Source organism: Carcharhinus amblyrhynchos, chromosome 1 (genome assembly GCF_965287045.1).
Source record: "Carcharhinus amblyrhynchos chromosome 1, sCarAmb.v2.hapA, whole genome shotgun sequence".
Classification (NCBI taxonomy): domain Eukaryota; kingdom Metazoa; phylum Chordata; class Chondrichthyes; order Carcharhiniformes; family Carcharhinidae; genus Carcharhinus; species Carcharhinus amblyrhynchos.
This window is the reverse complement of record NC_137324.1, coordinates 134,668,902-134,685,257: the sequence shown is the minus strand read 5'-3', so window position 1 is coordinate 134,685,257 and position 16,356 is coordinate 134,668,902. Positions and strand designations below refer to the sequence as shown.

General features: G+C 41.3%; 1 protein-coding gene across 3 annotated transcripts in view; it reads left to right on the top strand.

Moving 5' to 3' along the window:
• The window catches only part of arhgap10 (Rho GTPase activating protein 10), a 188,594-nt gene that overhangs the window by 147,425 nt on the left and 24,813 nt on the right, over positions 1-16,356 (top strand). For all 3 annotated transcript variants that reach the window (XM_080193094.1, XM_080193101.1, XM_080193105.1), the window contains 2 exons: positions 1,924-2,083; positions 15,752-15,899. In XM_080193094.1, coding sequence (XP_080049220.1) covers positions 1,924-2,083; positions 15,752-15,899 — 308 coding nt within the window. The remainder of the gene's footprint in view (positions 1-1,923; positions 2,084-15,751; positions 15,900-16,356) is intronic.

The window sequence follows — 16,356 nt, the reverse complement described above, 5'->3', positions numbered from 1 at the left end:
CCTAGGTTCAATTCCAACCTCAGGTGATTGTTTGTATGGAGTTTGCACGTTCTCCCCGTGCCTGTATGGGTTTCCTCCGGGTGCTCTGATTTCCTCTCAGTCCAAAGATGTGCAGGTTACGTGGATTGGCCATGCTAAATTGTTCCTTAGTGTCCCAGTATGTGTAGGTTAGGGGATTAGTGGGGTAAATACGTGGGGTTTACGGGGATAGGGTCTGGTTAAGATGCTCTTTTGGAGACTTGATTGGCTGAATGACCTCCTCCTGCACTGTAGGAATTATTTTCTTTGATTCTAAAGCCTGGCCAGAAAGTACAGAGATCTGCTGATGGGCAACCAGAGGGTCCTAGGAATAAATTTGTAGCTATTTCTGGGATGTTACTTGTGTCTTCTACAGTGAAGACAGTTACAAAATACCACTTTAATTGTTCCACAATAGCTCTGCTTTCCATTATCAATTCCCCAGACACGCACTTTATATAGGACTTTGTTAATTCCTTTTGTATTTAAATATCTATAGAAACTCCTGTTGACCGTATTGATATTACTGGCTGGCTTTCTCTTGTACACTGGTTTTACCCTCATTATCAATCTCTTTGTTATTCTTCAATGCTTTTTATATTCGGTCCAATCTTCTGACCTGCCACTCGTTTTTGCGCAAACATATGCTATTCCTTTAAGTTAAACAATGTTTGTCAGCATATGTGTAGTATTGTGTACAATTATCTTATTAAGCATTTCAATATCACATTTTTCTTGGGGGCTTGAGCAAGGGTCTTATCGAATTTTATTTTGCTGTGATTTTATTTTTCCCTAAATTTGTCATTAGGACACTGTAGCTGACAATTTCGTATAGTTTCCAGTTGAGCCTTTTTAATTTCCTTTTGTATACTGACAAGCCATCAAACGTAGATCTGAAATATTAAAACTGATTTATTATATATCTGTTGATGAATAGTCGTCAAATGTTTCGCATGTGTTTTCAATCTGAACAAAATTAGGCAATGGATTGAGGAAAAGCAATGAAGCCATATGACAGGATAATTGGGGGGAAATGCTGGAATTCAATATAATGAGATATCTGCTGTAACTAGAGCTCAGTACATGGATTGTTGAAAGGATTACTCAGAATTTGACATGTTGAGTTTATTTTGCTTGGCAAGGTTAAAAAGTATTAAGAAATAGAATAGCAATCTTTCATTCTGGATTCGTACTATATTGTCATTTTAGTAATTATCCAAAATCATTGTATAAAAGATCAAAGCATGTAGCCAGACTGGTAGCTACTAAATGTGTATGTTTGCTGCATTCCAATATCCAGTGGCTCTCTTCAGAATATCCTGTCTTGTAAAGTTTTCTATTGTTAAGACAGCTATTTCTTGAACAATACCAGGAAGCTGCATCCCAAACTGGGCAACCCAAACCAGCCACCGTGGGAATCATGGCAGTTGAGGGGTGGACCATGGAAAGGTCTGTTGACCTCGGGTGGGATTTTCTGGTTTTGGGGCGAGCGAGGCTGGAAAATTCCACCCATTGTGATATAGAAGGCAAATGAATTATCAAAGTCCCCTTTGTTGTTGTCTTAAAATTTTAAAATGAATACTTAAAAGCTGGCCTATGAGTTCAAAGCCACTACTTGTTAAATCACTAAATAATTTTTCATCTTCTGTATAGCTAAGCAATGATTGAGAACTTTTTCATGACAGTAATCTCTAAGAACTGGTGGTATAGCAAAGATGACATGACTTTAATTTTGTTTCACCATAGTCACTTCAATTGATGCTGTTATTTGATCAGCATTGACCATAAATGTATTCCTCTGTACTGCGGAGCACAGAAAATGTTACACAGTCATTCATGTGGATACTGCCAGGCATGTACAAATAGTATAAAAAATGGTGCATCATTACTTTTCCTCCTTTCCAGTGTATCTAATAATGCAAAGCAGAATTTGATGACCGTAGCAAATCTTGGAGTTGTGTTTGGGCCAACGCTGATGCGGGCACGACAAGAAACAGTAGCAGCCATCATGGACCTCAAATTTCAGAACATCGTTGTGGAAATTCTAATTGAAAACTATGAAAAGGTAAGCTCTTCATTTTAATAACATTGTTGTAGTTGTAAGGAAGTACAGTTTGTTCTTCTTATTTGTTCACATTCCCCATACGAGTCAGATATTGTCATTGACTTAAGTTAGGCTCATACTCCTTAATATATTTACTGATGCATTGCCCCATTGATGTGGAACTGAACGTTTTGAGAGAAACAAGTACTTGGATCGATGCGCCAAACTAAGATTAACAATGGAGGCAAATGATTAATTAATCTATATAAACATAGAAAGATTTCAAAATTTTGAAATCTGCAACTTCATGTGATAAGAAATTTTCTGGGCAGCTGGTATGTCCAAAAGATAATTACTTTTGCATTAGAGAAATATGTCACCAAGGTGCTGTGAAAATACATCTACCTTGAATGGGAATTGATCTTAGTGCAATAAATTGCTCTGCGGACAGACCATCCAGTGCTATTCTGGTTTAGTTTAATTGGGAGAGCTGATCAAAGTGGTGTTAATTAGACATGGCCATTGAGTTTATAGTTGTGACAGAGCTATGATAATAGAATTGTCACTGTTTAGCAAGGATCACAGTGGAACAGTGCAGAGGAGCTCAGGAAAATTTGGAGTGGCATATGTAAATAATGGCCAGAGCCTTAATTTCCTGGAAATGGTAATAGCGTGGAGTAAAAATGAGCCAATTCTATGGTGCAAGTTTCCAATTAACCCTCTAATTGAGAAGTGTGTAAGTCATAACAATGCATTAAGATTATAGATTAAACAGAAAAAAATAGTATTTATTTGAATTCTTAGACTGCTATAAAGCACAGTGATTATATCTAATGTAGGCCGTTTGTCTGTTGATTCTCTGCTTTTCAGAACGGCAAGTTAAAAGACACATCAGTTTGGTTGTTTTATGTAAATCCTTGTTCTGAACTGCATCCAGTTCTCTAACAGCAACAGCATTGCTATCGTTCATGCATACTCAGGAAAGTTTGTTCTTTTACCATTAATCACTTCTCCTGACACTGAAAAGCAAACAGACAGTGCCAAAGCTTTTGAAAATCTTTTGTTCAACTTTTAGAAAGCTGAACAAGATTGTAATTGTACTTGAATCAGAAATGCTACTTTTCTCAGCCAATATTTGCTTGTGCTTCATTCATGACCCACCTCTGCAGTGGGATTCGTTCAACTTCACTGACCCTGAATCTATCATTATAAAATTTGCATTGCACGTCATGGACAAAGGGGATGAATCTTCTGATGAGTGGCAAACACCATTGAATTGCCATCATCTGCGGTCCTATTTATTTACCTTGCCCCAAAACTCCACATTTCTCACCTGGAGTTTTAAACTGGGCCGCCTCAGAAATATGGAGCATAGTTGTTCTGTCTCATTGGGCAGGATTGTCAGGGGGAGGCCAAGCAGAGCCTCTTTCTACAGCATTAGCTGTCATATTCCAGTAGGTGTAAAGGCCCCAAAGCCATTTTGAGAACCCATGGAGAGAGGGAAGTACCTAAGTGAGTGAAGGAGTAGGGTGGCAGGTGGGTGATGGAACAAGATGGGTTGAGGGGGTGGTTTCATGGTGGTGGAGTTTGTCATTCATCCAAAGGTTCATCCCCTTTGTCTGTGACATGCAATGCAAATTTTATAATGATGGATTCAGGGTCAGTGAAGTTGAACGAATCCCACTGCAGAGGTGGGTCATGAATGAAGCACAAGCAAATACTGGCTGAGAAAAGTAGCATTTCTCATTTAAGTACAGTTACAATCTTGTTCAGCTTTCTAAAAGTTGAACAGAAGATTTTCAAAAGGTTTGGCGCAGTCTGTTTGCTCCTGAACAATAGCGATTTCCAGTGTCAGGAGAAGTGGATGGGCAATCTGGGGCTTGTTATTGGGGATGGGGGTTGTGGGGGATATTCCAATGGGGAGATTTTGTGGGGATGGTCAGTAGTATAGTCACCCAGGAGTTAGAATTGGTTCTAACCCTTCTAACTTTTCCTAGGTAACTGCTCTGGTAAATGAGTCAGATTCATCCAAAGTCTTCAACTTCAGAATTTTAGAAAGTTCCAGACACTGCAGAATTACCTATTGGAAGTCCAAATTTCCCCGGCAAAGAGGGGTAGTTCTCGCACAGGGATTTCTGAGGGGCACCTCAGAGCATCCTGGGAATTACCTCTTGGGCATCGCCACCTGGAAATCGGAAGTTCTAGGCCAATGATTTATGGCTGTCACAGAAAATGCAGAAAACTTTGAAATCTCAACAATACTGTAATTTTAAATAAAAATCACAGAATTTTGAAAGTGGAATTCTACCACTTCTATTGAGTACGTCAGTTGCTGGTAACAAACCAGTTTCTATCATGTTTAACCATAGGCTTAATGCCAGGTAGTTAGTTTCACAGCACCAAATCAAAGTCAGGGGAAAGATTGAAGCCTCCAAAGAGGTAACCAATAAAAAAGGGTTTCAATTAGGCTGATTGATACCAGATTCCACAGATAATTGTAAAGATGCTGCATATATTGGAAATAAAACCATAAGGCATATGTATTCCTGAGCTGGACATAAACTGGTCAGGGGTGGGGAAGAGGGGAGATGTTGAAAGTGAACTCTGTTTTTGGACTCATTCTTCAACATATCTAACAATGCAAGGGGTGACAAACAAAGCAAGTAATATCCCAAACTATTTTACTGAATCATCTGAGTTCAGTACTCAAATTCATGGGGAAGCTGTCATGTGCCAGACTGGGACACACCCATTGTCGGGTTATATCCTGGTATTCCAAAGAGAGGGAAATTACTTGATAAGATTTTTCAGTCTCAAAATGTGACATCCAGGAGAGACCGATGTAAAATAATGGATGGTATTGTAAAAGTAAGCTTAGGGTAAGAACAGTTTGTGGTGAAGAGGTGATTCAGATGCCAAAAAGTTTAAGATTGATGAGAAGGTTGACTAGGCTGTCAGCACTTATAAGTTGATAAGCAGGAAGACCAGATGCTATGCATCCAAGGATACTGAGGGATATGAGAATGGAAACTGCAGTGAAGTAACTAATTTTTCGGTCATCCTTAGACTCAGGTAGTTTCAGAGGACTAGAGAATTGCTACTGTTCATAAAAAAGGTGTAAAGATAAATGCAGCAACTACAGGTCAGCCAGTTTTAACAACATGGTGGGAAGCTTCTAGAAATTATAATTCAGGACAATAGTGACAGTCACATAAGGAAATGCAGGTTAATTAAAGAAAGCCAACATGGATTTATTACAGGCAAATTGTGTTTAACCAACTTGCTGGAGCTTTTGATGAGGTAACAGAAGGGGTTGATGAAGCTAATGCATTTGATGTGGTGTACATGAACTTCCTGAAGACAATTAATAAGTGCTGCATAACAGACTTGTGAGCAATGTTAGAGCTTATGGAATAAAAGAGGCAGATTGATGGAAATCCGTCAATTTCCATGGATAGGAAATTGATTGATGAGCAGGAAACAGCGTAATGTTAACGGATGTTTTTTAGACTGAAGGGAATTTTATAACAGAATTCCCCAGTGGTCAGTGTTAGAATCACTGCTCATCCTAATATACGTTAATGGCCTAGAGCTAAATGTACAGAACACAATTTCAAAATTTGCAATGCAAGCTGATTTGATTTGTTTTGATCTATTATTATTACATTCACAGTGATATACAGTGAAAAGTTTTGTTTGTTGCATGCTATACAGACAAAGTATATAAACACTGCAACCAGCCTGGATGAGTACTGGCTTCATTAGTCAGTATGTAGAAGACTGTGTGCCAAAGAAGCAAATCCATGTGTTTCCAACCCTAAACCATGGATGAACAAGGATATCCAGAGGTACCAGACCAACCTAGAGTCTCAGGCTATCCACACGGACTCCCGTTGACTATGGCAAGGTTTGCAATTCATATACATAGAGAAGGAAATGAGAGAATGCAGAATGTAGTGTTACAGTCATAGTTAGATGGTAGAGAAAGATCAACTTGTCTTCTACCTTCTTTTAGCATCTTTGATGAATCTCCGTAGATCACATCTGGCTTTCTTATATAGATCCGGGTTGCCTGACTTGAATGCCTCTGATCTGGACCTCAGCAAACAACAGATATCCTTGTTCATCCATGGTTTAAGGTTGGAAACACATGGATTTGCTTCTTTGGCACACAGTCTTCTACATACTGACTAATGAAGCCAGTACTCGTCCAGGCTGGTTGCAGAGTTTTCAAATATTGACCAGTCTACTGATTCGAAGCAATTCCAGAGGAGATAATCTGATTCCTCAGACCATCATTGCACTACTTTCTTTAATGGATTCTCCCTTTTCAGTTTTTGCTTGTAATCTGGGAGCAGGAGCACAACCTTGTGGTCTGATTTGCCAAAATATGGGCAGATGATAGCATGGTAGACATGTTTGATATTTGTGTAGCAGTGATCAAGCACGTTTGGGTCTGTGATGGAACAGGAAATGTTTTGTGGTATCTTAGTTGGACGCTCTTGAGCTTGGCCTGATTGAAGTCCCTGGCTATGATGAACAAGGTCTTGGGATGTTTCATCTCAACCTTGAACACACATCACTTGTGGTGGTGTATGTTTTGTCCAGCGCTGTCTTCACGTCTGCTTGGGGTAGGATGTAAACTGCTGTCAGGATAACAGAGTTGAACTCCCCTAGAAGGTAGTAGGCATGGTATTTTAGCGTCAAGTATTTCAAGGTCTGGGGAGCAGAAATTCAGTGTTGTTACATCTAGGCACCACAAGGTGTTGATTAGGAAGAAGACTCCACCACTCCTAGCCTTGCCTGAGCCACAGTGCGGTCCATTTAGTGGATTGAGAAGCATTCTGGTTGTAGGGCACAGTCTAGTGAAGCAGGAGTGAGCCATGCCTCCATGAAACTGAGGACACAGCAATCTCTCAGTCCTCTTTGAAATGTGAGTCTGGCTTTAAGTTGGTCTAGCTTGTTTTCCAGAGAATGGACACTTGTTTGATTAAACTGGGGAGGGAAGCTTTGAGATTGTGTTGTTTCACTCTCGCCTTCAGACCTATACATTTTCCATGCTTCCTGGAGGGACTGCTTCTTTTCGGGCCTGGGAGACAGTGAGAGTAGTCTGCAGTGCTAAGGGTATATGTGCATCTAATGAGATTCTTTGGTCTGTGTGGATGGAGAATTTGTTGCTTTGCTTGGAGTTCCTGCATTAGTAAATGGTTCTGTGCAGTTGGGCGTTCTGGGTCGCTGTGTTATCAGTGCGAGGAAGGGCACACCACCATTCATCTTCACTTCTTGACTTCATGGCCTCTCCTTGGCAACAATGCACAGACTCAAATTTCCTGCATCTGCAATATTTGTAAGATTGCACCACTTTCAGCAGGCTTCTCTAGGTGGACTGCTGCGTAAGTTTGTCGATGTTTGGCCCTTCATTCCATGCTAATGATTATTCGTGGTACTCTAGCATGGCACTACCCCATGTCTTTATGCATATGTTGGTCTTCCCTGAGTGTCTGTTGTTATGAAAGTCAAACTTGATGTTGAAAGTGAAGATTGGAAAATTCAATTCCTGATGGGCCTTGGAACTTTTGCAAAATATGCAGATTGGCATTTTTCCATTCTTGGGGCCCAGCGCCCAAGAAGAGAAAGAGTGGGAAAACACCAGCCAGGTCACTGGGAACAGAGTGCTCTTTTGAGGAAGAGCCCCAGACAGGGGACAGGGACTTGTCCCAGTAGAAGACTCCAGGGAGGGTACAAGAAGAGGTTGCAGTTAGGTTAAAAAGAGAAAAACAGAGAAAAAAGATCCAAATGAGAAAAGGGCTGCAGACAACAGATTTGATTGAAAAGGGCTCAGGAAAAACCATAATGATTCAGGAAGGCAGCCAAAGGCTGGTGATTCCATGCTGCGGCCTGTTGGGGTAAAGGTCCCCATTTGGAGCACCACTGTTCTGCTTGACATGGCTGAAGATCTGAAGTTGTGCTTATGAACTGGTGCTCGAGAACATATTTGAGAATCCAGAGGGGAAGAGTCTCAGGAGATGAGATTGAGGCCCTGCAAGGTGGATTGTCAGTGACGCCATCCAAACTGGAGTAACTTTTGGGGAGAATTCCAAGGCAAGATCATTGCAGCTGAAGACTGGAATCCTTCGTGAGATAGAGGCAGTGTTTCAGTCAGATTGGTTGACTCAATGTTACTGACATCTTTGTGGGTTGTTGAGAAATTCATACACTCTGTCTTGGCCACAGCTGCCATTTATTGCCTTCTCCTTGTGCAGCCAGATGACTGCCCTTGAAAACTGGCGACTGCAGGCTTGCTGTCAACTGATACGGTTGGTTCCCCCACTGGCCTGCCATTAATCGGCTGTCTACATCTCCCGCTGCCTCCGAAAAGCAGCCAGCATAATTAAGGACCCCACGCACACGGACAATCTCTCTTCCATCTTTTGTCAGGAAAAGGATACAAAAGTCTGAGAACACGTACCAACTGACTCAAGAACAGCTTCTTCCCTGATGCCGTCAGACTTTTGCATGGACTTATTACATATTATGAACTGATCTTTCTCCTCACTCTACCTGTAATTACAACATTATATTCTGCATCCTATCCATTTCCTTTTCTCCCTATGTACTTCATGAGTGGACAACACGGCAGCACAGTGGTTACCACTGCTGCTTCACAGCTCCAGGGACCTGGGTTCGATTCCCGGCTTGGGTCACTGTCTGTGTGGAGTTTGCGCGTTCTCCTCGTGTCTGCGTGGGTTTCCTCTGGATGCTTCAGTTTCCTCCCACAGTCCAAAGATGTGCAGGTTAGGTTGATTGGTCATGCTAAAATTGCCCCTTAGTGTCCTGAGATGTGTAGGTTAGAGGGATTAGGGGGTACATATGTAGGAATATGGGAGTAGAGGCTGGGTGGGATTGTGGTCGGTGCAGACTTGTTGGGCCGAATGGCCTCTTTCTGTACTGTAGGGTTTCTATGAGCAGTATGTTTTGCCTGTATAGCTAATAAGAAAAATCCTTTACACTATATCCCAGTACATGTGACAATAAATCAAATCAAATCATGAGTCAAAGTGTCTACTTCATTCAACTAAACTTTGAGATTTAACAAAAGAAACTTTATATAAAGTATAAAATTCTGACAGGGCTGGAGAGGCTGGATACAGGGATGATGTTACCCGACTATGGGGTTTAGACCAAGGGGTCACAATCTCAGGATATGAGGTTGGCCATTTAGGACTGAGATAAGGAGACACTTCTTCACTACAGGGATGGTGAACCTGTGGAATTCTCTACCACAGGGCCAAGTCACTGAAGGTAAAGTTTATTTATTGGTCACAAGTAAGGCTTACATTAACACCAAAATTAAGTTACTGTGAAACTCCCCTAGTCACCACAAGTCTTGCGCCTGTTCAGGTCAGTGCACCTAACCAGCATGTCTTTCAGACTGTGGGGGGAATCCAGAGCACCCGAAGGAAACCTTCACAGACACAGGGAGAACGTGCAAACACCACACAGACAGTGACCCAAGCTGGGAATCGAACCTGGATCCCTGGTGCTGTGAGGCAGCAGTGCCGACCACTGTGTCACCGTGCCTCCCACACTTCAATGTGTTCAAGAAAGAAATAGATAGATTTCTAGACATTTAAAGGTGTCAGTGGTTATGGGGAAAGAGAGTGGGAGAATGGAGAATCGGCCTTTTTTTTGAGACAGAGCAGGCTCAAGGGGCCTAATAGCGTAATCCTATTTTCTATGTTTACCTACTGAGTAGGCTTGATTCTGGTTGTAGGTTTTTAATTTTTGCTCCATCCTTAAGTTGCAAAACCAATGCTCAGAGTGGACCCAGCAAACACAAATCCATTTCTTGCTGCTTCTAAAAACCAGATTCAGAATCCAGTTGACTCCAATTCAGGGTTCCCATAATAGGGACAAACCAAATCCAACCTGAGAAGGTGAGGCATTGCACCCCATCTCGGGCTTGATCTTAGCCAAAAGGCCGAGAAGCATTGTTGGTATTCCTGCTAAAAATTCTCCACAGCCAGGTCAGGCAGGATTGTGTGGTATTGGGGCCCTTTCCAAAGATTTTCCTCACCTGTTTGAAATCTTGGATATTTCTCCCACAATTGGAGATGATAAAAGAGCAAGTTGAAGTTCTTACCAAGAGCGAGGAATGTTATGCCTCTGGAAATTTATCCTAGTTTCAGTTATTGTTTTGTACTGAACATTTTGTAATGAGTATTCGTAACTGGCTATTTTTCACAATGTTTGCCCCATCAGGAACTGTATCTGCTTTGGAAAACAAAATTACTGTTAGGTTACAGTGGTGTTTTCTTGCTGAGCATGTTTAAGTTAAAGGAATTTCAGATATGAACAAAGCAGACTTGCATTGATATTAGAGATTTTTGCATGCACACACATTTGTAACATATTTGCAATTCCTGCAGTCACTCTTATTTATATGTTGTATAAGAAACAGGTACAGTGATGACTGACAATAAAAGAGCAAAGCTGCTGCTTGGTGTTGGACCCTTAATGGCCAGAGCTGAGTGACCAGTTTGTGATGTATCAAGCTGTTCCAAACTGGTTGTTGTATTTTCACCATTTTGCCAGCAGATGCCTCCCTCTCATAAAATGCAGCACTGCAGTGAGATGATTGGCTTAAACATATTAGGAGCAGGAGTAAAGCGTACAGCTACTTGAGCCTGCTCCACCATTCAATATGATCATGGCTGATCTGCCTTAACTGCATTTTCCCGTTCACTCCCCATATCTGTTGTTTTGCTGAGAAACCCAATATTTGCTTGTTTCAGCCTTGAATATTCTCAGAACACCCATACTGGTCTGGGGTAGAGAATTCCAAAGGTCCTGAAAAAGTCTCTACTTATCTCAGTCCTAAATGATCGACACCTTTATCCTGAGACTATGTCCTTGTGTTCTAGACTCCCCAGCCAGTAGAAACAATTCCCTGTGTCAACCCTGCCATTCCCATTAGAATCTTTTCAGTTTCATACCCAGAGGGTATGGGCCCAACTCGCTCAGCCTCATCATAGGATAACCCCCTCAATCAAGAAACCAATCCAGTGACGTTCAATGCAAGTATATCCTTCCTTAGATAAGAAAACCAAAACTTTGCAAAATATTCCAAGTATAGACTGAATAAAGGCCCTATAAATTAATGCAAGACCTTGTTATACTTGTACTCCAACCCTCTTGCAATAAAGGCAAACATGTCATTTATTTTTCTAAATACTTGCTTTACCTGCACACTAACCTTCTGTGTTCCTTGTAAGAATATGCTGAGACATCAACTTTTAGAAGTTACATACTTTTCTATTTTTACTACCCAAGTGAAAGCCTCATATGAAAGGTCGGGTAGCAATTGTGAAGAGAGAAACAGAGTTAACATTTCAGGCTAATAACCTTTCAACAGTTCTGAGTATGTTCAGCATTTTCTGTTTTTATTTCAGATTCTTAACATCAGCAGTATTTTGGTTTTGAATAACATAACACTTCCCCACATTATATTCCGCCCCTTGACATTCAGTTGTGTTACCATCGCTGAATCCCCCACTGTCAACATCCTTGGGGTTACCATTGACCAGAAACTCAACTGGACTCACCACATAAACACAGTGGCTACAAGAGCAGGTCAGAGGCTAGGAATACTGTGGTGAGTAACTCACCACCTGACTCCTCAAAGCCTATCCACCATCTCCAAGGCACAAGTCAGGTGCGTGATGGGATATTCCCTACTTGCCTGGATGGATGCAGCTCCAACAACACTCAAAGCTTGACTTCACCCAGGACAAAGCAGTCTGCTTGATTGGCACCACATTTACAATCATCCATTCCCTCCACTACTGACGCTCAATAGTAGCAGTGTGTATTATCTACAAGATGCGTTGCAACAATTCACCGAAGATGCTTAAACAGCACCTTCTATGACCACTTCCATCTAGAAGGACAAGGGCAGCAGATACATGGGAACACCACCATCTGCAAGCTCCCCTCCAAGCCACTCACCATCTTGACTTGGAATTATATCGTCGTTCCTTCAAGTCGCTGGGTCAAAATTCTGGAATTCCCTCCCTGACAGCATTGTGGGTCAACCCACGTAACATGATTGCAGCAATTCAAGAAGGCAGCTCATCAGCATCTTCTCGAGGGCAACTAGGGATGGGCAATAAATGCTGGCTGGCCAGCCAGTGATGCCAGTGTCCCACCAATTAATTTTTTAAAAGATTCCACCTGCTGCCTGGTTTCCTGCTCAGTTAACTTGTCTATATCTCTTTGCGGATTCTGTGTCCTCTTCACAGCTTGCATTCCCACTGAGTTTTGTATTGTCAGTAATCTTGGATACACTACTTTTGGTTGCTTTATTAAAATCATTACTATAGTATTGTTGAAAAAAGCCAGTGCTCTCAAATCTGTTTGGCTTGGGCTCATCGGACAATTTGCAAGAATACTAAATCTCAAAGGGAACAACAATTTATACTGCATGAGAAGAGAGTGCTAATTGACATGTGGACTCTAAATGGTAAACGTTATCATGGAGGAGGTATCAGGGAGCAATTAACTTTTGCTTAAAATCAAACCAGACAGATTGATTCAGATTCATCAAGGCAATGACTTGGGGAATGAACAAGAGAAAAGCTGCTCCCTAGATTTTTGCATTGAAAAATGTGCAGTGCATGGACTTGTGGCCTGCAGAAAATCACTGAATCTTTTGCAGCAAACCCCATTGTGTCCATTGACCAGGTCTGTTTGGTCAGGTGGGGTGGCCTTCTCTTACTGTCCCTGGGTATTAGAATATACCAGCTGGCACTGACCTTCTAACCAAGACACCCAGGCAGTCATCGGTGAACCAGGGGATCACTTAGCTAACACAAGCTGCTTTCCATGATGTCTTGGTGCTGATGCCATTACTATTCATAAAACTGTCTGCAGTTGTTGGAATTAAACTCCCTCAGCTTCCCCCACAATCCCTGACAGCATTTAGGAAGCTGTCTCCCCTGTTTGTAAAGGCCCCCACACCAGGTCGTCATTCAACCTGGTGCACAACATGTTCCCACCCCCCTCAGTGTGACCCCTCTGGCAGACACATTACACGCTGGCTGGGTCTTAATTGGCCATTCAGTGTAATATCGCTTTAACTTAGTGGTCTTGGGCAGAAGTAGGTTTCACATTCACTTCCACATGCACTAACCATGACTTTCAGACCATGAAATTCAATTCTGTTACCACTTCTCTCCCCGTGAATCTTTTACAATGAGATTACTGATCATTCTTGTTTCATTAGAAGATATTAACTTTAAAATAGCTTTATATTACTAGTTGGGTCCACAAGGCTTTGCTCCTGGAAACTGTCATATTTTTGTCCATGGACTACTTGCTGCTTGACATACCTGCTATATAATGATGGCAGTATTTTTATATCCTTGTTAGACACTTCTCTTAAAGCTTTGCAAGCAAGCATCCTTCAACTTCTTTCGGTGCCTGCCGTTTTAGCATTTTCAATAGAACAATCTCTCAAATTGTTCTGCAATACATATCTGATTGAATGATATCAGGAAGCGAATCTTCATTGTAACAAGTTTCAATGAATTGTCTTTGTGTTTAAATGGTGTCTCACATTATATAAGACTCTTATCAATTCTAAATGACATTAATTCCCTTTTATTATCCACTCTAGCTCTTCAGGGGGATGTGTTAAGAAGAATCTCAGAAACCCAAACACGTACACTGTGTACTTCTAGTTAGTGGAAGGTGCATATCATCAGCTCAGCAACATTATGATCATTAGTCTCATAAACCTCATATTGTCTGTGCATTAGTAACATTGTTTTGTGCAGAGAATTGAGATCACAAGAATGAAGAAACCAACTGATCAGTGTAAAAGCAATCTATCCATCACATTTTTTTAGCAGATTTTCTTTTAATTTTCATGTAGATAAATTCACTAAATCATAATATTTGAGTTGATTTGTAACTTTAACTTTATTAATGTGAATCAGTGAAATCAACATGTCCTTAATAATGTGATAGCTTAAATAACAGAATTGAATGTGTGTAGCAATGTAATTGCAAGCTGATAGAACATCATTCAGATATACAAGCAGGAGGACTGTTTAATAATAAGGCACCATTTTAAGATTTATCCAATCCAATCCAATCCATTTTTGCTCTTCAAGGATATTTCACACAAATTCACTTTTTTTTTATTCATTGGTGGGACTTGAGCGTTGCTGGTTGGCCGGCACTTGTTGGCTGAGGGCAGTTGAGAGTTAACCACATTGCTGTGGCTCTCAAGTTGCGTGTAGGCCAGATCAAGTAAGGGCAGCAGATTTCCTTCCTTAAAGGACATTAGTGAACCAGATGGGTTTTTCTGACAATCAACAATGGTTTCCTTATCAGTAGATTCTTAATTCTAGATTTCTTTTATCAAAATCAAATTTCAGGTCCCCGGAACATTAGCTGATTTTCTGGATTAATAGTCTAGTGGTAATACTTACTAGGTAGTTGCCTCCCCCTAACAGTGCTGCATATTATTGTCTGAATTGTATGGGCCTGAAGAAATGGGAAGGGGGTGGAGGGAAGCTGAAAGTTTGAGATGGAAGGCTGAGACCCATCGCCTTTACACCACCAAGATATTTTGTCAGCAGGTGGGGAGGGTGGAGAGTGGCTTTTCTGCCCAAAGATCAGTTGTGCCACTTACTGCGAGGCTTCCATACATCACTGTGTCTCCTGGCTAGGTGCAGTCCCAGCAGTGACCACCACTCCTGATGGCACTGCTGAGACTGAAGAACTGCCAATGCTTCAAATGGTCAGATTTATAGAATTTTACTTTTATTTCAGGTTTCCAACATCCCAGTACTTTGCTTTCAATATGGCTGTTAGAGGTGGGCTGAATGGCGGGGCAGGCTCGAAGGGCTAGATGGCCTACTCCTGCTTCTATTTCTTATGTTCTTATGTTCTAAACCCTTAAAGGCAACCCCCTCAGTAGCAGCTCATTTACTGTAGGATAGGCCTGAAATCCAGCCATGCTCCTCCAACGCAGTTGCAGGATTGCCCCTGGCTTTGCGACACGCAGGTGAGGCTATTACCATCCTGATAAAATCCGTCCCCATAAAAATGGAAACTTGCATGATTTGTTTCGCAACATCTCTCAGATCAATATAAAGAAGATGAAACATGACTTATTTCCAGGCTCACTAAATATTTTTTATGGTATCTAAGATTTGATGCATTTTGGGGGAGATGGTGGCACAGTAGTAATGTCACTGAGCTAATAATCCAGGTGCCTAGTCTGATGTTCTGGATCCATCGGTTCAAATCTCCCCATGCAGCTGGTGGAATTTATATTCAATTAATAAAATCTGGAATTGAATAGCTAGTATCATAATGATGACCGTAAAACCTATCATTGATTTGTTATAAAAACCCAGCTCATTCACCAGTATCCTTTAGGGAAAGAAATCTGCCATCCTTACCTGGCCTAGCCTACATGTGACTTTAAATCCCCAGCAACATGGTTGACTTGTAACTGCCCACTGCAATGGCTGAGCAAGCCACTCTGTTCAAGGACAATTAAGGATAGGCAGCAAGTATTGGCCTTGTCAGCGATGTCCATTATCCATGATAAAAATGGTTTGATGGTAATTTTGTTGTGGCCTTTGAACCAAGTCTACTCTTTGTTAATTTCAGATATTCAGGACAGTCCCAGATGCCAGCGTGGGTCAGTCAGACAGTTCATCAGTGCTATCCTCTAATGTACCAACCAGGCGGACATTGCATGGCCCACGCCTTTCAAGGCCCATAGCTGTGTACAATGTTTCCATGGACCTAAATAAAGGTAGGAACAAGTTTCATTTTCAATAATTAAAATTTTCCATGCTTTTATTTTGACATTTCAGTTTGGTATCAACAGATCAATTATCATTCTTTTTGGTTGATGGGAATAAAAAAAGATGTTGAAACTTTTTTTTTAATCTACTCTGGGTCTTAACAAATGCTGGACCACTCCTGGTCCAAAAGCTTACTTGAAACCAGTGCTCTGTTTTTAACCATGACACGCTGTTTGGGTGATGATGGTGAGACAGGTAGTCCAGACAGTGACCAAATCAAACTGGACCGTTGTCTGTCTTTCCCTCCCTGTGGGGAACTGGCAACGCTAAAAGAAGTTTCCAGTTTAATTCTCCATTCAGTTGGACCCTGTTCTGTGTTGTGGTCTTGCATTTATGAGAAAGTGAAATAAGATTACCTTAACTTAAGATCTGAAGAATCTGCAAAAAGAAAGCAGTTTCATCAAA